The sequence below is a fragment of the Carassius carassius genome, chromosome 39, assembly GCF_963082965.1.
Source record: "Carassius carassius chromosome 39, fCarCar2.1, whole genome shotgun sequence".
Classification (NCBI taxonomy): Eukaryota; Metazoa; Chordata; class Actinopteri; order Cypriniformes; family Cyprinidae; genus Carassius; species Carassius carassius.
In genome coordinates this window covers 28,480,876-28,493,375 of record NC_081793.1, presented here as the reverse complement: position 1 = coordinate 28,493,375, position 12,500 = coordinate 28,480,876, and the positions used below count along the sequence as shown (strand labels likewise).

The 12,500-nt window shown below is 39.6% G+C and overlaps 2 protein-coding genes across 2 annotated transcripts in view; one reads left to right on the top strand and one right to left on the bottom strand.

Annotated features, from left to right (window-relative positions):
- LOC132121734 (paladin-like) overlaps window positions 1-8,143 on the bottom strand; it is a 67,836-nt gene extending 59,693 nt beyond the window's left edge. The window contains exon 1 of the mRNA XM_059531465.1: window positions 7,969-8,143. Within this exon, the coding sequence (XP_059387448.1) occupies window positions 7,969-8,120 (152 nt within the window). The 5' untranslated portion in view covers window positions 8,121-8,143. The remainder of the gene's footprint in view (window positions 1-7,968) is intronic.
- Window positions 8,144-8,913: 770 nt separating this feature from the next.
- The window catches only part of LOC132121124 (nodal homolog), a 4,953-nt gene continuing 1,366 nt past the window's right edge, over window positions 8,914-12,500 (top strand). The window contains exons 1-2 of the mRNA XM_059530296.1: window positions 8,914-9,487; window positions 11,835-12,500. The exon at window positions 11,835-12,500 is cut by the window's right edge and continues 80 nt beyond it. Coding sequence (XP_059386279.1) covers window positions 9,259-9,487; window positions 11,835-12,500 — 895 coding nt within the window. The 5' untranslated portion in view covers window positions 8,914-9,258. The remainder of the gene's footprint in view (window positions 9,488-11,834) is intronic.

Below are 12,500 nucleotides of genomic sequence, written 5' to 3'. Positions count from 1 at the left end.
CACACACCCGGAGCAGTGAACACACACCTGGAGCAGTGGACACGCACCATGAACACACACCCGGAGCAGTGTACACACCCCATGAACACACACCCGGAGCAGTGGACACACACCATGAACACACACCCGGAGCAGTGGACACACACCATGAACACACACCCGGAGCGGTGGACACACACACAATGAACACACACCCGGAGCAGTGGACACACACACCGTGAACACACACCCAGAGCAGTGGACACACACCATGAACACACACCCAGGAGCAGTGGACACACGCAATTAACACACACCCGGAGCGGTGGACACACACACACACAATGAACACACACCCGGAGCGGTGGACACACACCATGAACACACGCCCAGAGCAGTGAACACACACCATGAACACACACCCGGAGCAGTGGACACACACACACACACACACACACACACACACACACACACAATGAACACACACCCGGAGCAGTGAACACACACCATGAACACACACCCGGAGCAGTGAACACACACCATGACCACACATCCGGAGCAGTGAACACACACCATGAACACACATCCGGAGCAGTGGACACACACCATGAACACACACCCGGAGCAGTGGACACACACCATGAACACTCACCCCGGAGCAGTGGACACACACACACAATGAACACACACCCGGAGCAGTGGACACACCGTGAATACACACCCGGAGCAGTGGACACACACCATGAACACACACCCGGAGCAGTGAACACACACTCGGAGCAGTGAACACACACCATGAACACACACCCGGAGCAGTGAACACACACCATGAACACACACCCGGAGCAGTGAACACACACCCCGAGCAGTGAACACACACCATGAACACACACCCAGAGCACTGAACACACACTCGGAACACACACCCGGAGCAGTGGACACACACACCTGGAGCAGTGAACACACACCATGAACACACACCCGGAGCAGTGAACACACACCCGGAGCAGTGAACACACACCATGAACACACACCCGGAGCAGTGGACACACACCCGGAGCAGTGGACACACACCCGGAGCAGTGGACACACACCCGGAGCAGTGGACACACACCCAGAGCAGTGGACACACACCTGGATCAGTGAACACACACCTGGATCAGTGAACACACACCATGAACACACACCCGGAGCAGTGAACACACACCATGAACACACACCCGGAGCAGTGAACACACACCTGGAGCAGTGAACACACACCATGAACACACACCCGGAGCAGTGGACACACACCATGAACACACACCCGGAGCAGTGAACACACACCTGGAGCAGTGAACACACACCATGAACACACACCCGGAGCAGTGGACACACACCATGAACACACACCCGGAGCAGTGAACACACACCTGGAGCAGTGAACACACACCATGAACACACACCCGGAGCAGTGAACACACACCATGAACACACACCCGGAGAAGTGAAAACACACCTGGAGCAGTGAACACACACCATGAACACACACCCAGAGCAGTGAACACACACCTGGAGCAGTGAACACACACCATGAACACACACACGGAGCAGTGCACACACACCTGGAGCAGTGAACACACACCATGAACACACACCCGGAGTAGTGGACACACACCTGGAGCAGTGAACACACACCATGAACACACACCCGGAGCAGTGGACACACACCATGAACACACACCCGGAGCAGTGAACACACACCTGGAGCAGTGAACACACACCATGAACACACACCCGGAGTAGTGGACACACACCTGGAGCAGTGAACACACACCATGAACACACACCCGGAGCAGTGGACACACACCATGAACACACACCCAGAGAAGTGAACACACACCTGGAGCAGTGAACACACACCATGAACACTCACACGGAGCAGTGCTCACACACCTGGAGCAGTGAACACACACCATGAACACACACCCGGAGCAGTGGACACACACCCGGAGCAGTAAACACACACCCGGAGCAGTAAACACACACCCGGAGCAGTGGACACACACCATGAACACACACACCCGGAGCAGTGGACACACACCCGGAGCAGTGGACACACACCCGGAGCAGTGGACACACACCATGAACACACACCCGGAGCAGTGCACAAACACACACCCGGAGCAGTGGACAAAAACACACCCGAAGCAGTGGACACACACACACCCGGAGCAGTGGACACACACCATGAACACACACCCGGAGCAGTGGACACACACCCGGAGCAGTGGACACACACACACCCGGAGCAGTGGACACACACACACCCGGAGCAGTGGACACACACCATGAACACACACACCCGGAGCAGTGGATACAAACCCGGAGAAGAGGACACACACCCGGAGCAGTGGGCAGCTATATATCCAGCGCCCTGGGAGCAGCTGATGGTTCAGTGCCTTGCTCATGGGGCACTTCAGCTGTGGGTATTGAGGGTGGAAGAGAGCGCTGTTCATTCACTCCCTCCCAACTACAACTCCTGCCAGCACCGGGACTCGAACCAGCGACCTTCTGGTAACTAGTCCAACTCTCTTGAGTTACAAAGTAACTCTTGAATTAATGTTATTGTGTGTGAGTGTGAGTATGAGTAAGACTGTGTGTGTGTGTGTGTGTGTGTGTGTGAGAGAGAGAGACTGAGTGTGAGTGTAATTGTGCGTGTGTGTCTGTGAGAGTGTGTGTTTGAGTGTGACTGAGAGTGACTAAGAGGGTGTGTGTGTGTGAGAGAGTGAGAGTGACTGTGTGTGTGTGCGCATGTAAGAGTCTGTGTGTGTGCGTGTGTGTGTGAGAGTGAGTATGACTGTGAGAGAGAGTGTGTGTGTATGTGTGTGTGTGTGTGACTGAGTGACATTCTTTAATATTAAAATAAAATGCAATTTAATAATTTTAACAAATACAAATATTGTTATATTTTAGTATTATTTCATATTTATTTTTATATTTATATTCAAGTCTATATTATACACATAAAATAACACTTAAAAATTATTGATTTATTTTAGGAATCATTTCTAGCTTTGAGTTTTCTCTAAACTACACCCAAGTGAATGGACAAACACAACTTTCTCCTTCAAAATGAGTTCATTTATTTGAACGTTTCAGTTAATTTACTTATGTTTTCAACTATGAATAAGAGTGTAGTACTTTCAGGAACATTTAATCCAATCTGAAATACACAATTATATCAATTGCACCACAAGCTTGGTGTAGAAAACATCTCTGGGCCTCCACAAAACCAAAGCGATCTGACTGTGTCCAGTTCCTCCAAAACAGGGCTTTTCAAGGACACTCTTCAGGGGGTATCTAGTAAAAACTTCAGATGGAGACCAAGACGCTTGTGTTACTGACGAATACAGAAAACAACAGTTATGACACACAAACACAGAGAGAGAGAGAGAGAGAGAGAGAGAGAGAGAGAGAGAGAGAGAGAGAGAGAGAGACACAGAGAGAGAGAGCAGGGTGAGGCAGGAAATTGTTGTACTATCTCAATCTAAGCTAAATTTACTCCGTTCACAAACCACACATGAACACAAACTGACTGAAGGACCTCTGAAACCAACACACAACTAGAGACAGAAAAGACCTTTATGAGGACAGAATCTGAGAAAACTACTCTCTCCTACAAAACACACTGTGAGCTCTGAAAAGTTGAGTTTCTCAAAGGATTTGTTTAGCAGAAAATTACAAATTCATTCAATGTCATTCAAACACTTGACTTCTGTTCTTCTATACATTTAAAATTATATTATGTTAATAAAACAAATACATTATAAAATCTATATTCTATAAAATACATGTATTAATTGAATTAAAAATTAAACAATATATTTTAAATATGTATGTAAGTGTGTGTATATATATATATATATATATATATATATATATATATATATATATCTGTATATATGTATAAGACAGTGTCCAGTGGGCTGTCAAGCTTCAGATAAGACAAAAAACCTCAGTGGAAGCAGCATATACAGTAAGTGGTCCCTAAATCAATACATGTGCTATTAAGATTTCTGTGAGGTTGGATTTGAGCTGATTTTTAGGTGAGAACAAACCCAGCCACACCTGTTTCTTCCTCTGTCAGACTAACGGCTTTGATGAACCTGTCAACACAATAGTGAAGAGATGCATGCGAGACCAAAGCCGGAAATCAACAGCATCTCTTTTTTTTCTGAGGTTCTGTGACATTTTGCCCTTAAGGTACCTTACAGTTCAACATGCATGAAGAGAAATTAGTTTTGTTCAAGCGGATACGCTTTTGGATTTCATTCAAGTAATGAGGCAAAGCAGACGGGGAAGCAGCGGAAGATGGAGTGATGCTCTGAAGCAGTGAACAACATCAGCTTCCTGTGAAACTTCCTGAAAAACTAAACATTACCTGCCCATTTCCTGCTGCCTCTCTCATCATTAATGCACTTTTGTGTTTGAAACATCCGTTTCCGACCGGACTGACCGCTTGACACCTGTGTGTGGTCATTTTCCCGTCTGGATTTGCCTTCAATGATCAACGTCACTGAAAACAGAAGCAAGAGTCTGCTGTCCAGTCATTTAGTGACAACAACTGGGTTATTATTATGGTTAACTAGAACCAAACAAAAACGTATTTCCCTTGAAATAAGGTTAACTTAAATAAAATAACATTTAAAAACACAAGCAAATGATTGAATTCACGAATGAATCATCCTTTTGATTCAGTTTGTTTTAATGATTCGATCAAATTGATTCACTACTATTAAATCAGAGCATGCAAAATACAAAACGATTCGTTCAAACGAATCGACTCACTGAATCAGATGCTGAGTTTAAACATTTTCATGCGTTTCTTGTGGTTTTATCTTTTCTGTATGATACATGTGTACGTTCTAAACTCATTTACATATCACTCGTTATAAAGTGTTATAATCTGACCAGAGTGATTCATTTAAATGCAAGGTAGGGAGGGCTATAATATAGACTTAAAATACAAAGTATAATAATACTTCTACTAAATGGTTAAATTGTCATAAAAATGTATGACTTTTAATATTAAAGAAAATAAAATTCTATTTATTATTAATATGCGTGTGTTTTAATAGCTTAAATAGTTTTTATCAGTGACTTTATCGCAACTTTTTATCTCGCATTTCTCACTTTTTTCTTGCAATTCTAAGAAAAAATTCGGAATTCTGAGATATAAAATTTCGAGAAGGCAAAATCTTTCATTTCTGAGAGTTTAACTTGAGGTACAACATTTTTTTTTATATATATATAAAAATACTAAAAATTACAAAACTACAAAAATAAAAAATAAAATACCAAAACACAACAAAATCACTACAACTTTGAAATTAAAACAATAGATTCAATATAGTAATAAAAACTATAATTACGTATCAATGCTACTAAAATAACCCTAGACAATAATGCATGCTGGACGTCATGTCTGATGATCTAACATCTGCAGAAGTGAATATTAAATGACTCTGGTGCTTATTTCTATTTTGGTAGAAATGAAATCATGAGTTCAAACAGAACATTCAGCCAGACGCATTGTGGAAAAGAACATCTTTGCTGCCTTTAATAACCGACCGTCTGACTATTACTGGACTGACTTCAAACAGACGAAAGCTGGACGATATGACATCTAGTGGCTGAAATCATCTTCACACATCAGGACAGATACAAACCACAAACACAAAATCAGCAAGCCCAAATTCACACCTAACGTCATTGCATTAAATCACAGCAGCTGTAACTGCACTCCGATGCTGCAGGATTAATGTCAAATGATTAGCTTTTAATGAAAGATGCATTGATGCTTCATAATAAATGAGACTTGAGTCAATATTGTGCTGATTCAGAAATGTAAAGTGTGAATTAATCTTCTTTGTGTCACTGCAACAAAGCCAAAAATAGCCCATCAACTCATTTAATCATAATGTGACTTTTGCTTTGAATAATCCATGATTTATCGAAGAACAGTTCAGCATGATATGGCTCTGTATTATAATCCATGTTCATACTGCCATGATCAGATGTGGTTGCAAGAAATAATTTCACATAATTCCCAGCGATTTACAATTAATATTTCTCAGTTTCAAATGTTTATGGTTTCTGAAAGTCAATTTATGTGTCGACAAACTTGAAGCTTTGATTAAAAAATATATATCAAAAACAGCTCACACTGAACTCGGCAGTGGGGCATGTTGTCACAATGGGAAATTGGTGTTTTGTTTTGGGGGTTTTTGACACAGACTGAAGAAGAATATGTTGAAATATGAAACTAATTTGAAATCTATTTTGTTTTTTTAAAATAGTGAAACAATAAACAACTCAAAAGGAGGCTCAAATAGAAATGGTATCCCATTGTGCGGTTTACTGTTCACTTGTAGACTCAAAAACAATTAAAAAAAAATATTTTAAGACAATTTTTACCAAGATGTTTGAAACTTAACCTCAGTTAGACCTTGTGACAACTTGCCCCAGCTCATACTTCTTAAAGTCTTAAGAAAAGCACAACTCCTTCCCTTTAAATGTATCTATTTTGATAAATGTAGCATTGATTCAATGTTTATACAAGACTCTTTCCAACCAGATACAAAATGAGTTGACAGTGCTTTTTAATTGGCCTCATTTCTATAATGATCTCCACAAATGAGCCGTGCATCTTATCTGGCTTTATCTGACAGGGTCACACAGATGGATTATTATTGACCATCAGCTCAACTCGAAACGAGCTTCATCACCATTAATCTTCATAAGCGTGACTCTCGATCCGAGCATTAGCATTTCAATCCACTAATATCGAAATAGCTTTCATGTGGATTGATAAGATTTTAGCATTTAGGTTTCATCTATATTCAATAATGAGAAATAGATTGGGTTTAATTTAATGCGGAGTTTCTAATTTGAGATGCTAACATCCTAAAAGCAAGTTTTACATTATTTCACAGACAATTAAGGATATGTTTCGTCTTTTAGCTAATGTTGAGGTGAAAAATGTTTTCCGTGAGATCTATCCTGTTAAACTGATTTGTTTTACATTCCCTCAGTCAGTTTTTAATGTAGGCTATCTGTTTTATTCTCTCTGTCGCATCAAAAGCGCTATAAACTCACCTCAGGGTGTGAAACACTTATTCAAATATCAAGATGTTGGTCGTAGATGTCAATATAATCGTTAGTTTAATATAGTTATGTTGTTTAGTAAACTAAAACAAAGTTACTCAATGCGGCACATACGCAAGCGATTCGCTTTTGATTGTTGCGGCTCCTAATTCGCGAACGAATCGTTCTTTTGAGTCGGTTCTTTTTAACGATTCGGTCCAGTTCAAACAGTGGGTTTGAAACTAATAAAATAACTACTGCATTTGAATTCACTTCGCAAGAAGCGCACGTAAAATAATAAGACTCGTTCGAATGAACCGATTCACTGAATCAGACATTTGAAACGTTTCTTTTCACGAATCGTTCTTTTGAGTCGGTTCTTTTTAATGGTTCGAGTTCAAACTGTGGGGTTGAAACACTAATCTATTATAGCTCCATGGTTTGGAGCTATTAAAATAATGAGTGCATTTTAATTCACATGACAAAAGACTCGTTCGAATGAATCGATTCACTGAGTCAGACCAATCTTATACATTTCCAAGCGTTTCTTGCAACTTGCAATTTATTTTCTCTTCGTGATACAAGTGTGTGTTCTAAACTCATTTACATGTCACACGCTCGTTACAGCGTGTTAGAATCTGACCAGAATGAATCAAAGTAATGCAATCCAACGCAGAAACAGCAACATGCCGCTACACTGACTCTCAGATCAGATCAGATCCGGTCTGTTTCGAACACACACTGGCTTTAATGCTTTGCTCTTTTCACAACTGCAGCAATGCAGCTTCACGCAACATGTAGATGCATGCATGTGAGAAGCTCGATCCCATAAAGCACTGCAGAAACTTGATCATCACTCACCATCGCAGTGAAACAGCCTCCGCCTTCAGAACAGAACAAACACACTCCAGCAAATCTCTGTCCACGGCTGGATCCAAACACTCACTCGCTCGCGAGAGAAAGAAAGAAAGAAAGAAGGCACTCGTGGTTTGGAAGACGGGCTCTTTGAGCATGCGCGTGTCTGTGTGTGTGTGTGTGTGTGGTGCCAGGCGCTGAGAGGATCCTAAAATCAGACTCAGAAAATGTGTGTAATTGTGGTGTAGTGCGTGTTTTAGTCTGTCTAGTTATTTTCATCTAGTTCCATAAAAAAAGAAAAAAGATGTAGGCCTATATATGATATCATTGCTTAAATGCTGCCTTATATTTTTACATATAAAAAAAGTCAATCGCTGCTTTTCATACACACACACACACACACACACTCACAAACATATCGAAATATATGATATCATTAATAGTACAAATCTAATTAAAATTCGCATATATATATAATATATATAATAAATAGTAATAAATATTAATAAATGATGTAAAGACTTACAGATAATTAAAATTGCTAAAATATATAATAAGAAAAACTATGCAAAACATATACAATAGTTTACTTAAACTGCTAATTATATCAAATGAGGCATATGCAAACATACATATATTCTCCTTAAACTATTACTTAAAATCCATTTAAATATTTACTATTTATCTAATACCCATTAAATATATAATACAAAAATTTATACAATATTTGACAAACTATATGTTGCCTAATAAATGAGGCATATGCAAACTTTTAAAATAAATGTAAAAAAGTATACTGTAGCTATATACACCATCCATATCCATATCAGACGATATTCTGCAAAAAAAAAAAAAACTTAAAATACATTCAAATATTTACTATTCATGTATAATACAATTTAAATTAGCTGTTGGTCAGTGACAATGATCTAAAATATGACTGAACCGAGATGTGCCTCACTACGGGATGTGCAAATAATATCACCTTGAATCCTCGATAAATAAATGTTATGTTTTATACATTTGATGGGGCTCGAGTGAAGTGAAGTGGCCTGGGCTCGAGTTACAGTCTTCAAAGGACAAGAGCGGCTCTGGTGACGTCACGGGGCGCAAGGTGTTTTAATAGTTCATTGTAAAATATGCGCCTCATTTCCACACGAAAAGATGATGAGCTGTCATGGCATGTCAATTTCCTTTAATGTTCTCTGCTACTTGTTAAATATGCAGAGGGACAGAGGGAGGGGGGTATATAAGCTCTCCTGGACCCTCGACCTGTCATTCTGACCTCAGTGCATCATGAACGCGCACGGAGCTCTGCGCCTCCTCTGCTACCAGCTTCTGCTTCTTGGAATTTTCGGAAAGCACGATAATCACGGCACAAGGAACACGTCACCCAGAAGCCACCGGCATCATTTACCGACATACATGATGCAGCTCTACCGACACTTCAAGCTCAACCAAACGCGTCCCGTGGAGAATACAGAGCACGAGCAAGCGGACACCATCAAGAGCATCCTCTCCAAGAGTAAGATTTGCTTTTACTGTTCGTCATAGCGGTTTAAAATGATTCACGAACGATGCTGAAACTCTCTGAAGTGCCGTGGCTCTTTTGTTGCGCGTCAAATCTCAGCGCCAGACACCTTCAATCCACATCTCACTTGTGGCTGAATAAATCCAGGACTAATGCTCTGCGCAAAGCTGATGTGGATTAGACCCTCGCCAGACATCCTTACACAAACCCAAATCAACATCAGCCCCTCGGCTCTTTTTCACACGTCGCGTGATTAGATTAGGAGCAGCGGGTTCCGAGAGCGCGCGCGCGCGCACGGGCTGCGTTCAGCATCGCCGCTGGTTCGTGTTAAACGATGGGTTTCGATCCGGGTTTGATCTGAAGGGATTAGGCTCGAGCTCCCTTGCCCCTCCGTTAAGATAAATCTAATATCTGATCGATACTATGGCTTTAAAAAAAATCAGATTTATGATGCTTATGCATAATGCAAAATATTTAATAATTGAAGGGGTCCACTCGTAATATTTCATAAACTGTACACAAAGAATTACTGTGCTATAGGGGGGAGAAGAACAAGAGGTTTGTAAAATCAAGAGATTGATTTTGCATCGATATGCTTCATCCTTATTAATGTTTATAGCTTATTTAATATCGGATCCGCCAGTGAATCTAAAAATATTTCTATACGGATTGCAGTTTAACATAATTACTTTAGTTTGATGTTATTATTCCTCAAATATTTTTATATCATTATTATTATTGTTGCAATGATTATTGACAATAATTTTGAAAAACAGAATGATCATTAGGCTGCTATAATAAAAATATAGGAAATGTTTTAAATCATTATTTATTATTATATTATTATTGTTATTGTTACAATGATTATTTACAATTAACTATTTCGAATAAATAAAATAATCATTAAAATGCAGCAAATAAAATATAATACATATTTTTAATTATTATTATATAAATAATATATATTGTTGTATTATTATTGTTGCAGTCTAACGATTGTTTACTATACATTACAATGCATCATTTAGAATACATAATAACTAGACTGCAACAATAAAAGTTTTTTTTACATATTTATTTATATAATTATTGTTTTATTATTATAAATTAAAATGCATTATTTAGAATAAATATAATAATAATTAAAAATTGATTGCTGACCAAGCCAATGTTAACTGCAATGCTTCCAGAAATAAATCATTGGTGGAACAAATGATTATTTAGTCATGATTGAGTTGAACTACAGGCTGATGTTGAATGGCAGAGCTATTAACCACAGTCAGAGCCGCTTATTAGATAAACCAAAGCAATTAGCAATTTGAATGTAAATGTACAGCCAATACACTCCAGTGGACAAGAGCCTCATCCACGAGGATCAAAGAGTGTGTGTTCAGCTGCACAAATCACCTCATTACTGTTGGGTTTGTGTACATGACAGTCAGAAGAGCCACAGTGATGGGTAACGTCTTTAGTTGGGAGAATCTCACAAAATCTGCCAAGAGTAGGTCACATTTGAACCTAAAATATAAAGGAAAAAGTTTATTTTCACTTAAATACTGAATCATTTATTTAGTCATTTGAATGTGACTGGTGCTTTAATCATGCATTTTAAATAATGATATCAAACGAGGCATATATGCAAAACAGAAAAATAAAATAATATATTTCTTTTTTTTTATATCAGTGGCTGATGCAAGATATAATTGCCCATCAATGTATAAGTTCAACTAAGATTGAAAACATTTTTTAATATTTACTGTTCTTGAATTTGTTTTAAATAACTTGTTTTGCAAACTGCAAAATGCTTTTTTATAGTAATATATGGAGCCTAAATAATGTTATCAAATGAGGCATATGCAAAATTACAAAATAAATAAATAAATAATATATTTAGCTTTTTTTTCTTTTCTTTTTTCAGTGGTTGATGAATGATATAATTGTCCATCAGTGTATACTATGCAATATTTCAACATACTAAGATTAAAAACTTTTTTTAAATATATATTTTTTAATCCAAATTCAAAGGTTTCAGAGTCTACATTTTTTTTTACAGTATTGTATGGAGCCTAAAATAATGTTATGAAAAATTTGCAAAATGTTATGCAAAATTTCAACCAAGATTAAATAATTTTTTTAAACTTATTTTTAAATAAATACAAAGTCTAAACTGCTTTTTTAATAGTGATATGTGGATTAACATGATCATAAAAGGCATATACTAAATTGCAAATAAATAAATAAATGTATTTTTATGTAATTATATTTATATATGTAAATATGGTTAACATATAATCATATATGACATATATGTGACATATACTATTTTCTTTGTCTCTTCCAGGTTTGACCAATCAGGACACACACTACGTCACACACTTCGACCTTTCCTCAGTTCTGTCTGAGCGTCAGATCCATGCGGCGGAGCTGAGGATTCGTATTCCCAAAGAAACGCAGCGAACGAACATCACGGTGGAGATCCGACACCAGCAGGACGTCCCATGCCACCAACACGGCATCTGTCTGGAGAACCAGTCCCTGGGTCAGCTGACTGTTTCCTCTCTGATGAGCGTCTCCCATCACTGGAGGGTCTACAACGCCACAGACCTGCTCCTAAACTGGATCGGTCCCAAACTCACGGAGCGGATCCGCCGGAAGACCAGGAGAGCCATGAGACGTGCTCTTCAAACCGGGAATAAAGGTGTGGACGGGATCCGTCACAGAGCCATGCTGCTGGTCTTCTCACACACCGTCTCTGGACAGAGCGAGCAGGACCGAGCCAGTCTCCTGCACACAGCCGAGACGTCTAAGTTCTTGTTTAACACCGAAGGAAAGGAAGTGCGCAGAGACAAGCAACACAGGAGCAAACGGGGCCGCAGGGGTCAGCCGATGAGGAACCCAGAGCCACTCCGGGCCCCGGCGGAGAAGAGCTCCATGTGCAGGAGGGTCGACATGCATGTGGACTTCAATCAGATCGGATGGAGCTCCTGGATCGTCTTCCCAAAGAAGT